General features: G+C 39.1%; 1 protein-coding gene across 1 annotated transcript in view; it reads left to right on the top strand.

Moving 5' to 3' along the window:
• Positions 1-13,207, top strand: part of cpne5b (copine Vb) — a 181,361-nt gene that overhangs the window by 39,556 nt on the left and 128,598 nt on the right. Inside the window, exons 2-3 of the mRNA XM_049584227.1 lie at positions 4,347-4,387; positions 4,755-4,801. Of these exons, the coding sequence (XP_049440184.1) occupies positions 4,347-4,387; positions 4,755-4,801 (88 nt within the window). The remainder of the gene's footprint in view (positions 1-4,346; positions 4,388-4,754; positions 4,802-13,207) is intronic.

Raw genomic sequence — 13,207 nt, forward strand, 5'->3', positions numbered from 1 at the left:
GCTTTTTAATCTTTCTTATAACTATTATGAACTCTAAGTGCATTTATATGTAACCCTTGACTTCAAAGAACATCTTCATTTGCCATGTATTTTTTTTTTAGCTGTTCATAAAAAGTCAAACTCAAGGTAATATTGTAGTCACTGTATAAAACTGGTGTCATGGCTCATCAAAAATATGTGTAAATGTTATCGCTGCTCTACAGAAAGAAGGATTTAATGGGTCATTGTAGGTTGTAAAAGTTCGCACAGAAGTCAACATGCACACCTCTCAAATCTTTACGCATTGTGTGGATGTATAAGGTAGGCACGCTGACTGGTAAATCCAACTCCTGTTGAAAGTAAAGTTTACATGAATCACTTCTATATTAGTATAGAAGTATACATAATATAGTATAGTAGTAAAGTATTATGCTTTAAATCCATAGAGGTATAAAAGAAATAGTTCTAAGAATTTCTCTGAATGACAGTCACTCACGTTTGCTTCTGTGCAGCCCAGAAAAGCTTGTAAATACGTCAAATGAATGATTGAAAAATGCACTTACAGATGAGGATATTCTTCTAACCATGTAACTATATGGCATAATGATATAAAGATATATGGATAATGTGGTTGGGATGATTTGCCTTGTTGTGTCCATTCACTATTTTCTAGATGGGAGCACATTCACAGAACAGGTGACAGAGACCAGATGCAGGAGTGAGACAGATGGGCGGAGAAGCACAGCATTTGAAAGAGATACTTGACAATGACCTTTTTGGTCTTTCTCCTCGCATTACACAAGCCTGTAATTTTCTGTCTCCAACCTTTGCAGTGAATCAATGCTGCAGGCACTAATCAAGCCTCCGGTTCAGAGGACTCATTAAAAATGTGGTCTGTGTGATCTACCAAATGATGACTCCTGGCATTAGATATTACCAGTTACTAATAAATACTATTAGTCTTTGAATTAATGATACTAATTACCATTTAGGCTAACTTGCATATTTTTTTTTAAACAACTTTGCTTCTAAAATCCAAAACATAAAAATATTTTAATTCACAGTACAAATCTCACACAAAGGTTTGTTATCCTGCAACTTTTTTTTAAACTTTAATATGAAGAGTGTGAGGTTACACACTGAATGCAATCACAAAGAGGGAGGAGTGGTGGGCGTTTGGAGGGCAGAGATAGAGATGAGCATTCAGTAAACACAACAGACGTGCTGGTAATCAAGCAGCTATTGTATGAGATGCCAAACCCGACAATTTTCTGTCCTGATATGCCTGCTAACCGGCCGAATTTGTAGTCAGTGAATGTATAAATGAGCACATGTTTGTGTACACTACAAAGACCATTGTAAATGTACCACAGGCACTTTACAGCTGTGGTTTCGTGTTTTAGTGCTCTTTTATCTCTTAGACACGCAGAACTTTATGTAGGCCATTATCCAGCCACATAGTAAAAATACCTTTAGGTAGCACATACAGATATATTGATCAAAACGAGACCCAAATGGGTATATTGATTTGAGCTTGCTTTGAAAGTGCATCAACACTGTAGGGTAATCGTCATAATATTACATTTTAGTTGACCTTTTTTCTTTACCGGACAATACGAAGGGTTACTTAAACTTAAACTGTACTTAAACACAGGATAATTCTGACAGTTGTGTCACACCCACATGGTGGTTTCACATATTTTGTCTGATGAGTCTTGTTCCTAGAGACCCATTTTGAATGTTATTACTTGATTAAATGGCAGTTATCAGTAGTTATCAGCCTCACAGATATGGGTTAGAAGTACTACTATGTCTACTATGTCAAAGGGCCGTTATCAGCCCATTAAATGGCTGTTATCATTTGTCAAAGAGAGCAGTTTTGTTAGGTTTTACTTTCAGTTTGGTTGGGTTAAATGCCAATGCTACATGGTAAGTGGTTGGTACAATGTTTATGTGTAATGACGTGACCTGATGTAGTTACATACATCGGTTAAAATAAGTCAGTGTTCCACAAGAGATAAACTCCAAGGGTAGAACCCTTTTGACTCTGCTGGCTGCATGTAAAAAAGCCATAACTCATAAGTGGCTAAAGCCCCGGGCTTCTTCGATTGTGGATTGTATAGACATAGTTCATCAAATATATGCAACAGATAAATTGACATATTCCTTCAGAATACAACCAGATAAATTTAGCAATATCTGGTCAAGATGGACTGACTTTATTAAACCCAAAAGACAAGACTTAATATGAGACACTGGTGCATAATGTGATTACTACCACTCCATCCACTTGTTATGTAATGTGCATAGCTTTGTTTGGTACCAGCAAGTAATGCTTGTAAAATGTGCCATTGAGGAAGGAACTTGATAAATTACTAATTAGAAATTTTCTTAGGCTTTTCTATGTTTGTAAACAAAATAACAACTTACCACTCAAAGTGTGTTTGTTTTGTTTTTTTGGGGGGGGGCATTTCCACTGTTATTTAATTTAATTCATTTAAAAAGAACAAAAATAAAAAATTGTCTTTATTAAGGACCTCATTGGTCAAAGAAGGACTTTTGGACAACTAGAAGTAGCTGCCAATAAACACGGCCATACCAGTAGGTGTAGTAGGCCCCTTCTAAACCATACCTATGAGGCTGATAACTACTAACAATGTCCACTGAATCAAGTGATAACATTCAAAGTGGGTGGATGTTCAGAGACTGTGCTTGACTGGCATCCCTCTGACTCATCTGTTAGTTTTGTTACACCTTACTGGTACAAAGAGGTCATTTTAACCCAAACCAAGCTGTTTTAGTGCCTAAACCTAACCAAACTTTAACCATACTGTTGTCACATTACAAAATGATTTATATTTCAACAGTGCTTTGTAACAGTTTAGGAGGACACAGACTAATTATGTTGTCCTGTGGATAGAGGCATCAGATCAAGGAACGCCTCCATGTGTTGTCTAGAGACACAGGAACAAACAATCTACTTTGGCTTTTAATTTGAGGAATTTGTTGTATCATTCCAAACATATCTCCGCCCAACTTCAACCACAGCACCAGCCAAAATGATTACAAACACCTGAGAGGGTGTGCAGTGTCTTTAAAATGGAGGTGAAAGTATCCTTGAAGTATTTTAACACCCTGTTTGGGAATCAATCATTGCTTGAGAACCCCCCCTAAAAACACAATTCTTAACTTGAAGAAATGACCTGAAGCTGACAGCAGAACAGCACTATTAAAGATTCATGTTGAGGGGTGTTGAGGGGTGGAGGGCTATCATTTGTCTTCCTCTTGTGTTTAATTTAAAGTTACACTGCCATCTACTACTGTGTTTTTGTCTATTTCCTTGAGCTATTTGCAAAGTGTTATGGGTACTTTTTGATGCCAAGTGTGGTGGGGAAAAGTCTCTGAAAGGGAGATGGGCGAGGGCTCGACAGTCACTTAACAGAGTAAACTTTTGTTTGTTCTATGTGAATCTACAATCAGAGTAGTAGCAGTGGAGACTGAGAAAGAAACAAGAAATGTGATGTGACAAAATGTCCACAGGGAGTAACCAAAATAGTAAGACAATAGTTTAATAGACTCATTATAACAATAAATAAATATTATATTAAGAGTAATGTATGAAAAGTAAAGTCAAAACCGAGAACATAGAATAGGGATGTCAGTTTTGATTAATTTTGCTTTTAATAACCACTCACCCTTTAACAGTAACTAACCAGTTAGTTTTTGAGGAAGAGAACAAGAGGCCTTTCTTCTTAGTCTGGCGGTCTATTGACTCAATGAGCTTTAGCACTGCATTTTTAAGTGCTAACTTTGAGGTGGTGAAATTGTAATGTTTTTTATCATATAAATGTCTTGCCTTTCATTTTATATTGTATTGGCTTTGCTGACAGACAGCCGGATAGCCGTGTTAATATTGTGGCCACCCGCCGGTTTCCCCCCAGGTAGCCCCAGTGAGTAAGCAGCTTCCTTTTTAGCATGTTTAACTATGTTAGCACTAGCTGTGCTGACACTGCTAACGGTGCTAACAGAGCCAACAGTGATAAAATAGTAGTTAACTATGCTAAAGGGGGTGCTAAAATTGAGCCACTTATTCACAGGGGCAACCTCAGAGGGGACTGGAGCGTGGGAAATGTTTCCACAGCAATGCTTGAGTAGGGACAGTGTTACCGATGGTGATGGCTGAATGAGTGGCGCTGCTAGCTCCCACCAAACCTGGTTGGTGCCCAGTTGACATCCCTCATGTAGAAAAAAATGCAGTTTTACTAAAATGTGATTTTGGATTGACCTCCATAATGGCAACATATGGTCAATAGGCTGTTTTTCACAGAGTAACAACTGTGTCTCTTCTCTCTTTCCTTATTTTTCAGAAATCTGCTGGATAAAGACACATTCTCCAAGTCAGATCCATGTGAGTACGTCTTAGAGACTGTGTGTTTGAATGTTTGTGCTCCGCTGTCATCCCTGTGCAGGCACTCCAATCTTTTTTTTCTTTTCTTTTTTTTTTTTTTAAGCTTTTTGTCCTGCTCCAATTTTTTTCCTTCTGGTTTTTGTGAATATGTTGCCCTGTGGTTTGGGAAATCTTTGTTTTGCTCGGAGTGCCATGGCTGTTTGTTCACTGTACTGGAGCTAAAACCCTCACACTGATTTCCCATTTGGAATCTGCCTGCATTTCTCTGACTATCTTTCTTTCTTTTTCTCTCTCTTTACCCCTCATTTTCTTTTTCTTCAACAACATTTCATCCCTCCCTGTCTCTATCTGGTACTTTTTTTCACAGTGTGCGTGCTCTATACGCAAGGTGTTGAAACCAAACAGTGGAGAGAGGTGAGTGTACACACACACATACACATGAAAAAAAGAAAGGAAATGACTTATGTCCAATTAAGTTCTCGCTGCGCTCACTGTGTGTTTGTCGTAATTGTGTTTGTGTGTCGAGAGAGGTTCTCGTTAAGACATTTCAGTGTTTCTATTTTTCTTTTCACTGTGAGCATGCAGTAGTTGGTTTGAACACTTCATTAAAGCTTTTCAGCCATCAGTTGTCTGAAAATGCCAGGGAAATATTCTGTAATTGGATGCTTCAGCCAACAAAGAAAACCCCTCACAATGTAGTGATCAATATGTTGACACTTTGGGGACTAAACAACATGCTGAGAAGGCTTTAAGCCAGCAAACACTGTGGCTTTATGCAGTCAATGCAGCATTACTGTTCACCCTCTCTGCTTATCATCTGTTTTTCCATTCATTATTTAATGATAGCCAATGTGTTAATGAACCTAATATTGAACTGAGACACTAATTAACTCACAGTCACTACTAAAGCTGAAAGTTGTACATTTTCTTTACATCACGGCCCACAAATCTCATGAAAAGACCAAAACTACAATTAAATGATCCATAGAGCTCCATTGTTGTTGGAAAACTATTAAAAACACACCAGTGAGCCACACGTGTTTGACTGGCATTTTCTTTTGTTATGATGAACATACAAAATTATGTTGTTTATTTCAAGTCAATCCCACAAATACCATACGCTGCTGTAAATACTCACAAGAACAAATTCATTTATTTGTTGTGGCTTCCCATGATTAAAACATCTGCTGCCATGTTCTGAATTTCAATTTTTTTGAGCTGGACCATTCATTAGGAGCGCTGTTGGAATACATACCGTTCAGTTTTTCAATGCACCACAGTCTCGCAGAGTATGGAGCAGTTTTTAAAAGCCCGGCCTATTATTAGAGCCAATCCTCCCTGCCCAACTCAGAAACGTGTGTTAACAAGTGACCCGAAAACCAGCCCGTAAACCTGCAAACCAGAGCTGAGGGTTTCTGGTAAATGACCATTGCTAATACCAACCTACTTATTGTTGGCTCTATTGTGTTAATTTAAGTTTAAACATAGAAAGACAGCAAGTACTCCTCCATCTTTTGAGTGGTTACAACTTAATTAAATATGATCTTGAGCGCAAAGCCGATGGGTTCTGTGGTTTGTTTACTCACCCCCATGCCGGCATCAGCTACCACCACACAAAGATTCCAATTCTGTGGGAAACACTGGAAAAACAAATCCATGGTTGAAAATAGTCCCCAACAAATGCACAGCTTACTCTTGTTTGAGTAATGTTTGCTACAAACTACAGTAGCCAGCTGTTTTATGAAATTACTTTCCTTTTTAGAAAAATTTAACTATATTTGAAGGATTTACGTAGAAGAAGGAAACTATTGAGAGATGAACTGACTCACTGTTTAAGTCTGTTCATGGAGAAAGTTAATAACGGAAATATAGAACATCACCAGTGTTAAGTTTTGGAAAGCTGAGCTACAAAGCACCTAAAAAGGCAGAATCAAGGTGAAGAAAGTGACAAAACATTGGACAAGATTAGAGCTGCAATGATTAATTGAAAAGTTGTCAACTATTTCAATTAATAACCAATTTGATAATCGTTGAATCAGTTTGTGCATTTTTTTTAAAGGAAAAAAAGTCAAAATTCTTTAATTCCAGGTTCTTAAATGTGAATATTTTCTTGTTTCTTTACTCTTCTATGACAGTAAACTGAATATCCTTGGGTTGTGATATAAATCAAGATATTTGAGGACATCATCTTGGGCTTTGGAAAATACTGATTTTTTCACTATTTTATACACCAAAGAAATATAAAATGATTAACGATGACTGTGGAAATATGTTTGAGTGCAATGTAAGGGATTTGAGCAGTAAGTGGAATGTCCTGTGTGTGTTTTTTCAGCATTTTTAAGTGTCATATTCTTTACTGTTTTACTTTTCCTTTTTACTATGTAGGTTGTTATTGTTCCTATAAGCTCTTTTTTACTTAAATTTGCACTGAGGAGGCTGCATTCAATTTCTGACATCTGACTTCCTCCTTTGCTCCTGTCATAATCAGTGTTGGGTAAGGGTTACTTTAAAAGTAATCAAAGTACGTTACTGCGTTACTTTTTAAAAAAGTAACCAGTTACTTTACTGCGTTACTCCCTGAGTAAAGTAACTCAATTACTTTAAAAGTACTTCCAACGTTACTCCCTCATAAAAGTAACTCAAGCACTTTTAAAGTACTTTTGAGTATTCTACATTTCCTATTGGGCAATGGACCACAGGGCGCTAAGCCTACATTATTTGTCTCCAAAATTAAAGTTATGGACCACTTGCCCTTCACTGAGATCCAATTCTCCCATCACAGCCGTCACTCTGACCAGTAGAAACACAGAGCGATCTGCTGCTGTAGACAACTGTATGACAACAACACCCCAGTGTTTTTAATATTTCCTCTAGGGATGTTACCACACCGAGTAAAAGGGTGAAATGATGGTGTGAAACAGCAGAGGCACTTTGTCAACCCGCTGAGTTAACGTTACTGTCATTAGCATCAAGCTAGCAAACAATGGTACATCCTCACAGTCGGACATAAAGTAATAACATTAACAAACAGTCAATAGGCTTTTACTCACCACAACTGCAGAGGCTCCCAGCTTCATTTGAAACAGACTACATTATAGACGGTCCGTTATTTATTAATCCCTCTGTGTGTTTATATATTTACTTTTTATCCGCTCCGTTGTCTTTGTAAAGTTAACATATCGCACCGTCATTTCAAACTCAACACTTGTTTCAAATTAAAAGCCCCTTATAACCTCAGCTGAGAGAATCCCTTCATTTTCTAAATAGGCTTTTATTCTGAAACATCTGTCAGAACTTCCTGTGGAAGATACAGCAGCTTTATAGTTTACGTATGGTGCTTCAAATGTAGCTCCTGCTATCTGCTGACGCTTTTAGGTGATCACTACTACTACTAGGTGATGTATTATTTCATGACTCAAATAATAGTAAAAGTAATAAAAATAGGACAAGAATAACCCAGTGACATCACACACGCCGTGAAAGACGTCCGGGGATAATTGGTGAGTACCAGCATGTAGCGTGTACCAGGCATAATGCAAGTCCTGAGTCTGAAATATGTCTGTCAGCGAGTCCTACTCCACCTACTTAGACTCCACTGTAGACAACGGCAGCATTTCTCCGACCACGTAGCGAGCCACAAGCTCCGTGGCTCCTTTCAGACTGACAGGTTTAACGTTACCTCCGATATTAGAACCAAATGACAGCTGTTGCTGTTTCGGAGCTGAAGGACCAGCGTTCTAAAAGTAACGGAAGTAACTGATGTCTTGTTTGAAAATGTACTTAAGTATGTGATTACTCAAACAGCAAACTAACGCGTTAGGTTACTCGTTACTGCAAAGTAATCAAAGTACTCTAACGCGTTACAAAGTAACGTGTTATACCAAACTCTGGTCATAATTACCACGGCCACAAGAGGTGGTGACCTAACAATAAACACTCCCATTTAATGGGCTGATAACAGCCTTCTGAACCTACTAGTCTGTTTAGCAGGCCCCATCCTAACCTATAGACCCTCAGATCAATTGACAATGAAAATAATCATTACTTACAGAAAGATACAGACGTAACAGTTGGGATAAAAGTTTAGGACAGAAAAAATAGTGATATAAAATCACACTGGAACACTCTTCCACCTTTATGATTAAATAAGTGTTGGTAAGTTTTGCAAAGCAAGTCTGAAAGTCTCAAGAGATTTGGAGGTTATTAGTGACCTCTCTGGCTTGATAAAAAGCAAAGAGGTGACACAACTACTTTGGTAGGTTTGGACCTTGACTTCAGTGCTTGGTAAACAAACATGGAGTCATATGCTTTCAGTGCGTTTGACAGTTGACACATCAGTTTTACTCACTAGCAAAGAACGGATGATAAAAACCTTGGAAATGATCATTGCTTTGTTTATGTTTCATGTTTTTTAAGTTAATATTTCCAAGTTTACACCTAGTTGTGCATAGGACCCTTTGTGCATCTTTGAATAGCTGCAACTCTGAACTACAGTTTTTGTTCTGTGTATTCCTGCAAATTTCACAGTCTTTGATGTCAGCCCCCGTATTTGACATCCTCACTGACCCCACAATGCAAACTGTGAATGCATTGAAGTGGCCACAGATACAATGTTTACAGACCTTCTCCCCTCTGAATGTATAAAGGATCATAATTTAATGGAATTCATATTTATTTATACAGCAGGATGACCCTCATGTCCTGCTTGTGTGTTTACCTGGTCAGAGCAGATGGCTGTGTGGGCTTTTATGGGATTCTGTTGTGTGTGTGTGTGTGTGTGAAAATGCCCATGCATATGTGTATATACTTAAAGTGCAGGCATACGAATAAAGGTTCTTCCATCATAAAATCTCTTTCGCACTCCTCACAAAAGACACTTTCTTTTAGCTGACAACTAAGACAGGCTGTTAATCCAATCAAGTACACAAAACATAATTAATATAACGACTGTCTCACTGGGGTTTGTTTTCAAGTCAAATTTTACTTTAGTTTCTGCCATGTACGCTGACTTTGCTATAAAAATAGAAACATTTAAAGCAGTTGTTCCCCTCGCGGAGATAAACCATCACATCCATAATCATGTCATAAGAGGTGGTGGGCGTTGATGCGGCTCCAGGTAATGTTGCGTGAGCCTGAACGCTCCCAAACCTTTAGACTGAACAAGAGATGCCAAACAGGTGACTCACTGGGGACTTTTAAATAACATTTTCTGACAGGACCCTCTAGCATGCTGGCAGACTTGGGTCACATTTGATGATGATTTCTACCTCCCCCAGTGTTTGTCGTGTGTCATGTTTAATGCAGGTGGTGCTCCCTATGAAGATTTCAATTAGATAAAGAATGTCTCCATCATTTTTGCTGTAACTACGCAAGATCACAAAACTAAGTCATCTGTGTGCTTTAAAGTGCTCCACCCTAGATTTGGTGGGAAAAAAATTTAAGGGTGATTTTACGCTTGGGCTGATCGCAGGGGTTCTTCCTTGTCCAGAGGCTGTTTTGCCCTCAGACTTCAGTACGTTCGGTAAAGTGTGAAAGCTGTTATGTAACTCAGATACAGTGTAGTAAACTGGCCTCAATCTCAACATGATTGTTCTATGTAACATATGAACTGTGTTATCATGTGTAATACTCCATCTGTGGATCAATTTATTCAATATCAGAAAATGACCCACAGTAATGCCTTTGGTATGGATTCAAATATCTAGACCATAGACTGTAAAAATATAGCTACTGTGGCATCACCCATTGGTCTGTGGACTCCCATTTTAAAATTCAATCTGGCCGTTGCCATCTCGACCTTTTGGAGCCAGAAGTGACAATATGTAGGCGAGAGGCTGGCGCTGTGGAGGAGCGAGTGTTGGATCTGAGAAGCTGAGGACAGTGGTTGTCTGTCACTCAAAGCCTGCCCTTAGTTATAGCTAAATTTAAGCCTTGATAAACTGTAAATTTGTGAGCCACTTGAAAATTCCCCTCACGTCCAGCTGTCATGAACAGGGAAGTTAGCTATAGAGACCAAAACCTTTTTTTTGTACCAGCCTGTAAACATGTTTATTTCTGCTGTAAGGTTGCGCATTTCAACATGGGGGTTTATGGGGATTGTCTGGCTTCTGGAGCCAGCCTCATGTGGCCCATTAAGGAACTGTGGTTTTTGGCATTTGCATGTTGGCTTCGCTTTTCGATTCTGGAGGTTGCAGCTTGATCTAGTTTGAAAACACTCTCATAGAAATGTCATAGGAGACATTTATCAGGTGCCAGGTAAGACTCTCTTGACAAAGACAATCTCAGCGGAGCACTGAGGGAACTGTCAGAGATACATTTTGACAAGCAAAGAGATCTCTCCTCAAACACGTTATTTAAACATAACTGTCTTTCTACATTGCTGGCTGTCAAATAAAGGCAAAATGTCGAAAAATGATTTTAAAAAGGAAGCACACTACATGACAATTCTTCTCTCCTTAATATAACTGCCTCCAAAGCTTCAGCACCTCATTATTGTTGTGGGGTTTTTAAGTCAATGAGACATGGAATCAAGCAAAGCCCTGTAATCCTGGAAGTCAGTTATAACGCATGTACATATTAGCGTGATAACTCTACACCCTGAAAATCTTGTTTTGCTGATTTTCAGTGGTGCAACTTCTCACCTTGCTGCAGTGATGATGTACAGCTGCAACAGAGCACACCTCTGAACACACCCAGACTGATGCTGGTGAACTGATTTTTACAAAGGCTTACAGGAGAGGCCACAATGTAAATGTTGTGAGCAGTTTTTCGGTTACTACAGATGTTTTAAGTTTGTCTGCCCATTGGTCCAACAACCCATTGTTCCGACCATATTAAACCCTTTGTTCCGAAGTCCCGTTGTTCTGAAATCATCATGATGTCCTGTGGTTAAGGTCTGGTTAGGGTCAGGAAAAGATCATGGTGTGGGTTAAAATGAAAAAGAAAGTGGCAAACACATAAGCCGTGAGCCTGCTTCGCCTCAAGCCTTTCCCAGCTGACCCAGAGCCGGTCACGGCGCACCATCAAGGCAGAAATATGCCCACCAGGAGACATTCAGCACCGTGGAGAGCTCCCCACACAACCCCGACCCCAGAGTTAATAACAGGAGGTTATGGTGTTTCACTCTCTCCTCTCTATGACACTTGTATCTCAACCAGTAGCCTACTTTTGTTGCGTTTGCTGATCCTCTATGGTACACAAATACAGTATAGCCTAGTATAATCACATATCGGAACAACGGGACGTCACACTAATGGGATGTCGGACCAATGGGCTGTCGGGCCAATGACATGGAGCCTTTAGTTTACTCTTGAAAGAGTAACCACTCCTTAAAATTCGTCTGGGACCCACCCTCTCAGTAAATTTAAAAACATGCAGTAGAGGGGTGAGGGGGCAAATGAAGGTAAGGGGCGTGGCCTTGTGGCTGCACACAGTGTGGCACGAGACATGGTGAAGTGAAGAATTTTGTTCCCATGCGATGTTACCTCAGTCTGGCTGAACTGAACTTTCAAATCCAAGCAAACAGGCTAATTTGAGCAGAAAAATCAGTTTTACACATAATGGGTCTCATTCATGAAACATGAGCAGACAAATTTCTGTGTAAACTGTTCACAGAAGAAAATTTGTGTATTTTGGCATTCATCAATATGTTAGTAGCTCAGATGTTTTTATAGTTACCAACAAAATGTGTGTCTTCTTCTGACTGCTTGTAGTGCTTTTGTACATAAGGAATGCACATAAATGTTGCTTGTCATTATTAGAAATTACAATTTTTGTTATGTTCACAATGTGCAGATGCCTTTGAAACATGTAAGTTAAACATGACAAGAGATTAGAAATATAACACATTTAGCTAAATTACTTGGCATTTAGCAGATTTAAGTGTCAGATTAGGTTTCATAAAAATGAGAATTAGTTGTTTAAAACGACTTGTGTTTTCTACATTTCTTGCTTCCCATTCCCACTGTGAGACCCACGTTACTGACCAAACACTAAGCTATTAGTGATGGCTGTCAGAATGTAGACCAAATTAACACTGAATATAACACGTACATCACCGTACCTCCTGAGTTTGCTGTTGACTGTTCCAGTGGGGGCACTTTGCTGTCTCCCCTGACAGAGAGATCTCTCCGATGATGCAAGCAATGCACTTGTCTGTGGCAGAGAGCTGTGACTGGTGAGAGCCTCCTCCTATAGCTGTTGTGCTTTTTATTGTGTGTACTTGCGCGTTATTTGCATCAAGTTTCATATGGAACCATTGTCGTTTAACTTTCGGGATGGTTCTTACGACAGAGGGCATGGAGTTAACTGCACCTGTGACCTACATCCAGGCCTTTGATTTACTTGTCCCTGTCACACCACTAATAACAGAAGAAAATAAAATGTTTTTCTCAGCCTCACTTCAGTTTCAGCATTGGCAGTTGGAAGTTTTTCTGTCTCTCTTTTCTTCTTTATTTGCTCCATGGTCACAGGTCGACAGGATGCACCTATCCATAGTAATTATCATCTCCATATGGTCGTCACTGGCTATTCATAGGCGAGGATGTACGCTAATTGCTGACTAGCAGGAGCGTGCTGTCAATGTAATTTTGATTTGCATTCATGAACATACATACATGCCTACAATCAAATCACAGTCTCCCGCGGGGTTAATGAATCCAGTGTAGGTTTTTAGTACCAAGGCTTTTTGTGTGCAAATCTACTCACAGATCTATTAACATTTCATAAATTAGAGCCGATATGTGTATTGTTGGGAAAATCACCTAATATGCCACATAAGGATGTGATTCATGATGTGAATCATATCATAGTGTGATAATG

Source organism: Epinephelus fuscoguttatus, linkage group LG1, assembly GCF_011397635.1.
Source record: "Epinephelus fuscoguttatus linkage group LG1, E.fuscoguttatus.final_Chr_v1".
In the NCBI taxonomy this organism is placed as follows: Eukaryota; Metazoa; Chordata; class Actinopteri; order Perciformes; family Serranidae; genus Epinephelus; species Epinephelus fuscoguttatus.